Raw genomic sequence first — 12,368 nt, 5'->3', positions numbered from 1 at the left:
GTAAATCTGTTTCACCGGCTTTGTCCTGACTTACTTTCTGCAGCAGAAGAGAACCAGAGTATTTGGTGCTAATGTCTCGAAGCTGAGCAGAAAATGCAGTCGCCCACTGCTGCACCCTGAAACACACAGAAAGACAACAAGTTTACAACACAGGGATGATAAAACAACAAATGCACTTGGTTTAGCTTGATCAGCAGAAGGCACAGGCTTCTGAATCTGAAAAACACTTGCACACAGCTGTAACATAATTTTTGATCTGTGAGACTCAGACAAACAGGATTTACATGTAGAAGTCAAGTCTGTCACAGTATAAAATGTCTTTTACAGCCTTTGGATTATGTGGATGATTGGATTATATTCTTAGATTGCACCTTTTGGAAACTAAATTATCTTTCTTCTAAGGCTCATGAACACTTCTGTCGGATCATGCAGCATATTCGTCAGATTTAGATTTCTCTCTTTGGCAGTGTGTATGTGTGTGTGTGTGTGTGTGTGTGTGGGGGGGGGGGGGGGGGGGGGGGGGGGGTACATGTGCTCCATTAACATCCATTGTAAAAGGTTTAAGCACCAGTGTAATTAGGGTATTATACTGAGAGACAGAGTTGCATCATGGGTTGTTTGCTAAGCTAGCAAGTCATCTGAGTCCAGTAACAAACTGAATGTGCAGTACTCCTGGTTTTACAGAGAGGATACACAATGTACATGTTTCATGACAAAAAAAAAATGCATTCACAGTTGATTGTTTACTATCCCCGTAGGGAAATTTGGTCTCTGTATTATGGAGATCCTAATACACACACACACACACACACACACACACACACACACACATATATATAGTAGTAGTCAGTAATATAAAGTAACAGAACTGGTCAGAGCATCAATTAGAGTAACAGTGAAGAACTGGGGGCTGAGGTCTATAAGGTTGGAGAATGGGCTTGTGACTGAGGGGTCGCCAGCTCAGTTCCCCCAGACTGGCAGCAAAATATTTGACTGATGTGCCCTTGAGCAAGGCACTTAACCCCTTATTTTGCTCCCTGGGTGCCTGATATGTCAGCCCACCCCTCCTCGTCTGTGGTGTGTGGTGTGTTCATCTACTGATGGGTTAAGTGCAGAGGGTCAGTTTCAATGTGTCCATGCTCACATGTACTAAACACTGACAAATAACGTGTCTTCATTTTTATTTAGTATTAATAACAGCACAGAGTACAAATAACAGTCTGTCCAAAGGTAGTCTAAGTGTTAGCAGTGATGTTCCTACAGTTATGTTTAATAAACAGTTCACAGACCAACAGTGAAACTAACGTCAGAATGTTGAGTCAGGCTGACTGTTGCCATGGAAATACTGTTCAGCAGAGTTATGGCAGAAAAAGGCAGTTAAATATGACGGTGATGAGAGAGATTTAGATAATCTGTTCTTCATCTGGGTCACAGCGTCGAGCTGCAGGTATCTGCATACAGACACACAACCACACAATGATACAACACATCGCAACACAGATAACTACACTGCAAATTATTTGGTTTTTACCAAGATAAAAAAAACTTAGATTTAGAAGTGCTTAAAGTGGTCATACATCTGTAGACATGTTTATTTCTAGGTTTATCTAAATACAAGAAATCTTGTCAAGTGAAATGATCTTGCTGCATGGACAGATATTTCACTTGTTTTGAGTAATATTTTCCTCAGATTGAGTGTTTTTATCTTGTTTTGAGACACTCCTTTTGCAGTGTACATGTGTCTGCACACAACCAGACAATAATATAAAAGCACAGAACTCCAACACAACACACTGCACTGCCTGTGACTGCACACAGTTCAAAACAGTACAACACAGGGGGCACAAAAAAACTACCCAAAAATACAACAAAATACAGCACTGGGTCATGTCTCAAAGCACTGCCACACACAATAATACCAGAATGTGATGTAAAAAAAAAAAAAAAAATTAAATATAACAAACGACTGCAGAACATTGTTCCACAAAGCAGGTTTCATTCAAACTCTCAGTGTTTTAATCCTGAAACAAAGGAACGTGAGGCTTTTCAGTTTTACACAGTGAGTTCAGTGAAACTGTCAGATACTGTGATGTCCTACCAACCTGCTCACTAGGTTTTATTTTTAACAATGACTGAGTTTCTGTGTGTCCTCCCCCATGGTGTCTGCAGGAGCTCTGTGACAGTAGATGTTCTCATTCATATAAGTAATACTACAGCTCATATACTCATGATCCCCACACATTAATTAGTTTAGTGGAAGGAGATCACATCCTCATCACATGCTGAAGAGTGGTCAGTCCTGTGAGTTGTGGCAGTTACCGATTTTCCAGTGGTTCGTCACATTGCCTGACTGATGCTGACTGAAAATGGTAAAAGACCAGTGCATTCTGAGTTTGCACTATGAAAAAATGGGTAAATCATAAAGTATTGGTCATACTTTCAAGGGCTGTTGTGGTTAATTTGAACTGTGCCTTCACACTGACTCATTAGAATCATACTCAGCACTGAAAAAATGCATGCACTTTCATTATTTTTTGCTAGTGTGGTTATAATGCAACTTTAAACTAGAGGCACTCGGAGAGCGCAGACCTCCGCCAACGCAGATCAGTGCCCCGGATTTGGATGAAAATTTCAGGAAATGTTGATACTGGCACAAGGAACAAATGATTAAATTTTGGTGGTGATTAAGGGGGGGGGGCACTGATCTGCTTTGGCGGAGGTCTGCGCGGTCTTTTCTAGAAAAGCACTCGTAGAGTGCTGACCTCCGCCAAGGCAGATCAGTGGCTCCCCCCACCCCCGATCACCACCAAAATTTAATCATTTGTTCCTTGTGCCAGTATCAACATTTCCTGAAATTTTCATCCAAATCCATCCATAACTTTTTGAGTTATCTTGCACACAAACAGACAGACAGACAAACAGACAGACAAACCAACGCCGACAAAAACATAACCTCCTTGGCGGAGGTAAAAATGACCTAAACATGTCACCTTATAAAGACAGTTCACCTACATGGAAACCTACACTGAACAAATACATAAGGTTTTAATTAAATGGTAAAAAAAAAAAAAATTAGAGCTACTAGATGTACAATCAATGAATAATCTCTGAGATTGCTATAGCTTCTAGTTTGTTTGGGTTTTTTGACCATTTCATAACAACATATATGTACTTCCATTGAATTCACATGGTATTATGATGGCTTTATAATCCATTGCCATGGTTACGGACTTTTTTTTCACTCATAAGACACACAATGAACTCAGAATAGACTGTGTAAATGAACTAACTCTGGTCAAATGTTCTGACACCAAAAACTGACAACTCAGAGTTCAGGGTTATGTTGACAGTTAGTTACACCTCCTTCTGGAACAGGGCCCAGGCATCTGCACAAGGACATGCAACTACATAATAACTGTACACAACACTAAAATAACAAAACACCAAGGCAAAAAGACATGCAGGTGCTCGCAACACACAACCACAACATGGAGGATGATGCACAGCAAGAAACAAACTCCAACAAGGTTTGGCACAAACATTAAAAAACCACAACTCATTAACTACACAAATAAGAGTATGTGTCATGTCCGAGGAGCAGAGGAATAATTTGGTCCATCTGGAAATGAATCCTCCACACATGCATACACAAACACACATCCAATGTGTGGGAGCACTCAGTTATAGAACATAGAAACAAACAGCAATGAAAAAATAATCTTAACTAAATCCTTTATCATGATCACTACAAAAATCTAATCTGATCCTGGATCAACTGAATCAAATCAGACTCTACCATCAAAAGGCCCAGAATTCTCATAGGTTTTACATTTATATTTATTTTTCATCTTGAATATTGTTTTAATTTTTGTTCTGGAGAATGGACTGGTTTAGTGTAGCTTCAGTGATAGCTTTAGTTTTTCATGTATTATGAAGAAACACCTTCAATTTTAGGACTTGAAACATGAAATGAAAACTGAATATGAAAGCAGGACTCATGATTATTAGTTGTAACCATATTGTGGAACCATTTTATTCTTGTAAACCAGTGTCCATGGTCCAGTTCCACCATTAACAGAGGAAAAAGGGGTGAAAATAGCTGAATGAGCCTGCAACTTCTTTTAAGTGGGGTGGCTGTAGCTCAGGGGGTAGAGCAGGTCATCCAGTAACCGAAGGGTTGGTGGTTCGAATCCCGCTCTGTCCTAGTCAGTCTGTTGTGTCCTTGGGCAAGACACTTCACCCTTCCTGCCTCCAGTGCCACTCACACTGGTGTATGAATATTTGGTGGTGGTCAGAGGGTCCATAGGCACAAATTGTCAGCCTGTCCCAGGGCAGCTGTGGCTACAGATGTAGTTTACCACCACCAGAGGGAGAATGTGAGAGCGAATGAATAATGGGTCAATCATGTAAAGCGCTCTGGGTGTCTAGAAAAGTGCTAGATTTTGGATTTTTATTTCTATTCCAATTAACAAAGCTATTTTTACTTGCTAGTTTATCTTGTGACTCACCGATGAAAACAGGGCTGTCTTCTTGATTACAATGTACATTTAGCGATCCAGACCTTTACAAAGTGTGTAAATAAACCAGCTTTGTTCAGGATCACTCTGAATTCACACACACTTGAGTCTGCCTCCTCAGTTTCGGCTCAGCTCAGACTGGACTGTTTTTCCGTGTGTTTTTTTAGGTGAGTTTGTATTCAGGTGATGTATCTGGGTAGGCCTGTGGCGAACGGTCAGACTGTGAATGTGGGTCATGGTGGAAGGTGACCGGGCTGATCATGCGTGGCCGGTGGCCAACGAGCCATGCTGGCCCACAGATGGTGATGGAGTGTGTGTCCTCCAGGAAGCAGGGCTGCAGCACCGCATACTTAACTAAAGTGAGATGCTGCAGCTGCTGACGTTTTCCTTTATCATTAGAACTGCAACTACATTACACATTAAACCTGCTTGGAATTTGTAGAAGTTGTTCTGATATAAAATTCTGACCTAACTGTTTGCATGAACAATAAAGCGATTTGATGACGTACATTTAATGGATCCAACTGCTGTTAAGAACTGTAATAAGTTGCTTTTCACTCTGACTTCATCACTGTTTTTCTGTGTTTTCAGGGTTGTTTTTTTTTATTTGGTCATGATACAGACTTAAAGAAAAAAATATTAGCAACAACAAAAAAAGTTATACTGAAGTATTTCAGTACAACTCAGGACATCCAAATAATTGAGACCGCACCGAAAATAGTGAAAATAGAGTCATCAAAACAGACAGTGTACTTACAGTTGACTTTATATATGATTTAAGATAATTTTGTTGATCTGCTCATGAATCTTCAGTCACAGCCTCACAGAATTTAAGCAAACTTTCTCAAAGTATAAAGACCTGGAAACTCTTTTCCTTGGTTAAATGATTAGTCTGTCTGAAATGCAATCATTGGAGAATTCTATGATATTCCAGGTTTATGCATGTTACAATAGATTACATTTCAACAACAGCCTGCCATAAGTCCTGCCATAAAAATGTCTAATCCATCAGGTAAACACACTACAAAATAGAAGGAAAGAGCAGCCTTACAACTGTTAGGCCCAAGAACAAGTAAATTCAGCAGATTTGTTCAGCTACTCAAATGCAAGGCATTCAACATCTTTAAACCTTATACAGTTGCACCAAAAAAGACGTGTCATCCCCAGACCAGGTTTCCCTCCATTAATGCTCCCTTCATGACAGAAAGAAACAATTTCATTCCCACTAGTGAGAAACAATCAGTGTTAACATATTATCAGATGCTAATATTTTTTTTGCTGAATGAATCATGAAAAGTTTATATGGTTCTGACTCTATTAAACTCTACTTTCTCTTTTTTAAAGCGTTGTTTTGCTTTTAATGGTTTTGTTTGTTCTAATCTGCATTTATTTATTGTTTTTACTTTGCTCTAAGTGTGTTTGATTGTGTTAAATTATTCAGTCTTGGCTGATTGTTCAGCACTTCGGGCAAAGCTGTGTTGTGTTTTTAAATGTCCTATATAAATAATTGGTAACACTATAAATTGTATTTATAGTGTTTTTCTACCTTGATGTTACCAAATGCACTCACAGTCACACACACCAGTCAGATTCAGTATCTAGTTCAAGGATTGATACTACTGGGATCAAACCATCAACCTTCTGGTTTATGGATGCCCCGACCCACCTCCTGAGCCGCCCCTCTGATAAATAATTCACTATAAATAAACACGTCATGTCTTACACCACCGTCTTCAACCTTTTTACAGGTCGAGACATTTGATGTATAAGGCATCAAGGCAGAGGAGGGGTTAGGGGGAGCTTTATGGTTAGACAGCAACACATACTGTATAGCACATATTAAATAAAGGAAAGAAATATTATAAACTGAACTCCTGAGGAAAAAAAAATCCTCTGCTGATTATTCTCATGGACAGAGAAAGGAGAACAGATTTCATGGAGTCCTGAGGGAAAACTGCAGCCCGATGACTCACAGTTATTCCCTCAGGATGTTTGTAAAAACACAGTGCACTCTGGGAGTTTGTTATGTGAAGCTTCATTTATCTGAAACAGGACCAATAAGTACTCCACTCCATCCAGGATGCTTCTCATTTACACAGATGAACACATTCTCACTGACTACACACTTATATGTAGGCCAGTTGGGCCTTAAATGCCTCATTCTGTCTTTCTTTTCATTCCTGTAAACCTGAAAAAAATATGTTTCCCCACACTTAAAGATGGATCCAAAATGGGTCATGGAACTGTTTTTAGTGGGATGCTAATGAGCAGGGGAAGACGTACAACAGTAATGATATCTGAATTCATTTTTCTATTTAAAACAAAAGACAAATGTGTTCTCAGGAAGAATTTATAAATGTTGACCTCAACAAACACATTCTAAATGTAGAGGTGAGGAGATGGGTGTTGAAGATGAAAATGAAGACAGACTAAAAAGAAAAATGGAAAAGACACATGTAACAACAACTAAAAAGATGTAAAAAGATCTAAAATAGAACAACATAAAAGACCTTAGGATCAGATCAAACTACACAGTGGTTTGACAGTGGAAGAGTTAATAAAAATGTAGATTTAAGGCAATTAATTCATGATGTCTTTTTGTAAGTTCAGGTCCTGAGGAAAACATCAATTTTCTCTTTTGTTCTCAAGCACAAAAATGTTGGGGAACTACTGCTGAGAAAAAAACCCTGTCCCTGGAGTGTGTAGAGAGTAAAGACTTTACAAAACAAGGGAGAATCTGACCTGGGAGGGATGAAGTTATGAAACTAATGACAATGTTAAACATAATGTACTGCGCACTTTAAATACCCCTCGGCCAAATATAATGTAAGATTCTGTTGAAAGTTACCACCCTATAATTTAGATTAGATGGTCTGTGTGTAAAACTTATTACATACATAAAATGAACATCAAAAGAAACTTATCACCACTTCTTTGTTGTATGTAATAAATTTCAGTAGGACAGAATGTTTTTCATTTACAACTCAAATGTAGTAACTTCATTTTTCTTGTATCTTTCTCACTCTTGCATGCTTCATTTACGAAAATTCCAATGCCTCATCTAACATCTGAGCAACACTTGCGTGCAGTTGGCATGCTGGAAGCTGGTTTGAGACAACGTGAGGTTTCTCGACGCATTGGATGTACTCAACCAGCTGTTTCTAATCTTGCTAGGCTACCCAGTACTAAGGACATTGATCTGGACCATTTGGTCAATCTTTGACTTGCTGTGGATTAATAATGTTGCTTGTTGCTAAATGTGAACTTTGTTGAACTACAGTTTGTCATATTTTACATTATCCTCTGGATACTCATCCACTGTTTTGTTGTTTGTTGTATTTTGTTTGTTGATTAAATGTTTTTTTAAGAACAAGAAAGAATTTATTTTCATATTTAATAAAATGGTGTGAACTAAATGGCATCACATAGAATATGTGATGAGTTTCTTTTGATGTTCAATGTATTTATATATGAAAGTACTCAGATATTATAAATACAGAAGGCCATTTGACCTTGAAAAAGTAGGTAAAGACGACCTATTTTCAGTAAGTTTCTGCTCCATGCCAAGATGCATCCACAGTGTAAATTTGGTGCAGATATCTCAATACATTCTTCAGATAATGCAATTATGTCATTGAATGGACAGACAGATGGACAAACAAAACAATTACAATACCCCTTCAATGAGAAGTTGGCTGAGGGGTAAAAGTCACAAGTTGGCTGTTTTTGTTGGTATTTGTTCCCCTATTGTATCGGGGAAACAAAGAAATCCTCAATATAAAAACTTCAGTCCATTATCACTATCTTCGAATGAGCACAAATTCAGTCATTCACATTTATGAAACAATGAGCCTCATGCAGCAACATTTTCTTAAATCTCTCTTATATTTTCTCTTACTTTTTCGTTACAAGAAAAAAAAAATATGAGGAATCAACTCCAGATGCACCAAATGTTCTTACCATCTAAATCTGCTCTTACCTAGGTGTGCTGAATTTTCAATCCCCCTTGATTGTGAATGTAATGGGTGTGGCCAATTAACATGTGACCACACCCACTAAACACCATAAAAACGCAGGTCTTGTGCCATGTGCAAACAGCTGAGTTTGGGTCAGCAGTTTCAGAGATTCCACCCAAAAAAAAGGCACTATGCAGAAAAGGAACTTTAGAAGCAGCAAAATCTAAATATTTTTAAATCAAATTAAACACAGTGTCAGTTCTGGTGATAGAGGAACAGAAAAAACACAGCAACACATATGTGAATATGCTGTGAATGTCAGCAGAGGAACGACCAGTGACAGAGATTAAAAAAAAAAAAAGTGGTTTGATATTAAAATAATCTCTGTCAGGTGCTCTATAGTTTTGGAGGTATAAAAGGTACTCCATCTCATAGTGAAAAAAGTAGATTATATTAATCTATGAGCACAGGCTGTAGGAAAACTAACAGACCAACATGTGTGGACGATGTCTTCATCAGGGTGTGAATGAAGGACATTTGTCTATTATGCTCAGAAAAAAAAAAAACAACAAAAAAAAGACAGAGGCCCATAGTTTTTTTGTATTTTTTTCCTTTCTAAGAAAATCTGAAAGGAGTTATTGAACCCCCAACTTTTTTATTTATCTATAGGCGATCATGACAAAAACTGATCTGAGGGAAAACAAGTTAAAGTGAAAATATGTATTTCCACTGTGCCCCAAAGTTGTCCTTTTAATTATTCATTTTTGTTTTTAACCCATAAGGACCCAGTGTGACTGTTGCTGCAGTTCCCAAATTAATCTGTCTCTATTTAACTTTTACTAAGCGATTTATCAACATTTATTATAATATTAACCTTTGGATTTTGCATTTTTTTTCCAGTGAAAATCATGTATTTTCATATGTTTAATTGATGTATGATCATACAGATGTTTATAAAAGCTCAGAGTAAATACAAAGGTTATTGTATCAAACCTGAAAAAAATTAAGAAAAGGTGACTTTTTCTGTAAAATACTGTATATCATTAATTGAACAGTGCGTCCATCCACTGTCATTGATCAAACTCCATGGGTTTAACTGGTGAATCAATGTTGTAGAAGATGACTGTGTTTCCACAGTCACTACAGAGTCTCTGAATGTCTAAATGGGTCATATCTGATGACCATGAGAAGATGACAAACTGTATTTTACACCAATTATTTATACGTATTGATAAGTTTAGTGGATCAGCAGTTTAGATCAGTAGATGCTTTTGGTCGATGGTGGATGTTTGGGTCTTTAAGGGTTAATGTTTCTGATACAAAGGTGTCCACTTACACGCTCTACATGACAATCATGTTATGGTTCAACTGACAAATAAGATATTTTCCAACCGCAAATTTAATAATCACAGAAATTCCTTTAAAACATACAATAATCTGAATTAGATTGTAATTTGTGATTCTGTGTTCCTAAAATTTAAAACATATGTTTCCATGTATTGAACAAATACTTCCTGGGTTGTTATCTTATCTTGGTAAGAGTGCACTCAACCACTTGTAAAATTTCATCTTAACTGGAGTAAGAACAAGAAAATAATAGATCTATGGGCAGTAACAAAGTAAGAGATATGTAGTATACTAACAAAAATAAGAGAACATTTGTTTGTATATGGTTTCTTGCATGAGGCCTAACAACTGCCATCAGTGGATGTCCTTTAATTTCCGATACCAATCTGTGGCACAGCTATGACTGATTATGTGAAATAAAAAGAAAACTGCATCTCACTGCAACTGCTGTCTTTAATTCATTTGTTAGAAAATAAGGATATACAGTCGCAAAAAAAATTATTAAACCATCCAAAGTCATCAAAAACAATGGTTTTGCAGTCAAGTACTAACTCCTGTGTGTATAATGTGACTAAAACAGACAGAAAAGAAAACATGGAATGCCTAAAAGCACTGTTTTTGGCAGTACGCCATAGATACTGATGTAAGAACTTAAGCTATTTTATCAAGAAAAACATGTAAAATGACTAGATATCAGCTCTGAAATGAAACTCTTATGAGCGATTTTTGTTGTTATCATTATATTTGTCCAAACAAATGTACCTTTAGTTGTACCAGGCATTAAAATGAACAAGAAACTGAAGAAAACAAGGGTGGTCTAATAATTTTTTCCGCGACTGTAAAAGGTGTAGTACGATAGCTTAGAAATGACTGCTGATAACAAATCCTTTCTTTTATTCACTGTTCCAGGTCGGTAATGGTCTGGCTTTATTTCCCAGATTGACCCCATCTTCACTCAATCTCAGCTGGGATTAGGCACAAAAAACTGTTAATAGCCATTTAAATATAGAGTATATGAGGTGCACCTGAATGCACCACAGAGTCCCTTCATACTTTGTAAACATTGTGCAAAGCAGGGCAGTGGTATCAAAGGGATCTGATGAAATGAGATGTAACCTCCTGTGCCCTTAAATTTTTCTGTAATCCTGCATTTTAAAAGTCAGTATTAACCATCACATTGCTATTAAGTTGGACTTATACAGCTTCACCATTGCATAATAATAGCATCCTTCAGAATTTGAACCCCTGGATACTTTTACAATCTGAACACAATCAAAACCTTGGTGATAACATGTAGGACACATGTGGTGGTCCCATGATGACACCCTTTGAGTTTGATTCTGAGAAAATACAACCTGTTGATATGATCAAATGGATGATAGAGGGAGCTGAGATCCTGAAGATGGGAAACTTACGTCTCTGGTGGGATCTTCATCTGAGCCTGAGCTGTAATCCACAAGCAGAAGAATCCAAGAATCTTCAGGAGCTCTCTGAAACCCGGTGTCCTGCTCTCCATCCTGCTTCCAACTCAAACCCCTCACAGGTCAGACTCTAAAACTCAGGAGGAAGTTTCATAAACTCGGATCAACTCTGACAGTTCATGAGGAGTCTGTAGGACATGGTTTCCTCATGTTGGCTAAATGACAACTGGGACGTTTGTGTCAGTGGATTGTTGAGCCTGAATACTCTCTGTCATATTCGCTGAAACCAGACCTTCTGCTGGCATCTTCTCTGGTTTACCCACTCATCTCCTCAACTTCTAGAAGATCCTTAATGAGTTTAAAGTCCTCCAAGGTGTTAAAGATGACAGGTGAAAGAGGCAGAGTGGCGGTCTCTTCAGATGGGTAAAGTGAGGCACAGAAGTTTTCCTTGTCTCCCCCAGCTTCTTCCAAGTTCTTTTGCAGGTACATCCAGTTAGTTCCTCATGACACCTTGAATAACAAGTGGGTTCATTTGTGCATTTTGCATATATTTAAAAAGATAGAACCTGGCAGTTTGCACCAGATTTTGCAGCCGCTTGCCTCCACTGTCGCCCAATTTGCAACGTAATCCACTTGGATTAAAAACTCCTCTTCCCCATGAGAGAGGGAGAGAGAGAGAGAGAGAGAGGCAGGGGGAGAGAGAGGAGAGGGGAGGGATTGGGCAGGGGATTGGACGAGCACTGTGTTTTATCTAAGAGGATTAGAGCAATTTCTGGAGACAGACTCTCCTCCAACCAATCAGAGATACCGGAAGAGAAACGACCCTCTTAGGTTCAGCGTGGCTGAAAGAGAGAGAGGGAGAAACAGAGAGAGAGAAAGAGAGAGAGAGAGAGCCACCAACACTGGTACACAAACACTCACACACACGCACACAGATGAATGAAACCCACATTCGGATAATCAGATGAATTATTACACAGCCGTAATTCAGCTAAACATTTCATCTGTCCTCTGTATTCGACTCATCTGAACCCCAGGGGAAAAGGAGGGCGGGGAAACAAAGCAACGACCACAAAACCACAGTTTGATATAATGAGGCTCAAACACACACACAGACGCAGACGATC

The 12,368-nt window shown here is 38.3% G+C and overlaps 1 protein-coding gene across 4 annotated transcripts in view; it reads right to left on the bottom strand.

The window, feature by feature from the left end:
• LOC115420484 (voltage-dependent calcium channel subunit alpha-2/delta-4-like) overlaps positions 1 to 12,072 on the bottom strand; it is a 103,800-nt gene extending 91,728 nt beyond the window's left edge. Inside the window, exons 1-2 of one of the 4 annotated variants that reach the window (XM_030135738.1) lie at positions 11,236 to 12,072; positions 35 to 116 (exon numbers count right to left, since the gene is read on the bottom strand). In XM_030135738.1, the coding sequence (XP_029991598.1) occupies positions 35 to 116; positions 11,236 to 11,336 (183 nt within the window). In that variant the 5' untranslated portion in view covers positions 11,337 to 12,072. The remainder of the gene's footprint in view (positions 1 to 34; positions 117 to 11,235) is intronic. The other 3 variants (XM_030135737.1, XM_030135735.1, XM_030135734.1) reach the window with 3 other exon arrangements.
• Between the last annotated feature and the right edge of the window lie 296 nt (positions 12,073 to 12,368).

The sequence above is a fragment of the Sphaeramia orbicularis genome, chromosome 6 (genome assembly GCF_902148855.1).
Source record: "Sphaeramia orbicularis chromosome 6, fSphaOr1.1, whole genome shotgun sequence".
In the NCBI taxonomy this organism is placed as follows: Eukaryota; Metazoa; Chordata; class Actinopteri; order Kurtiformes; family Apogonidae; genus Sphaeramia; species Sphaeramia orbicularis.
Note: the sequence above shows the minus strand (reverse complement) of the source record. Positions and strands in the feature narration are given on the sequence as shown.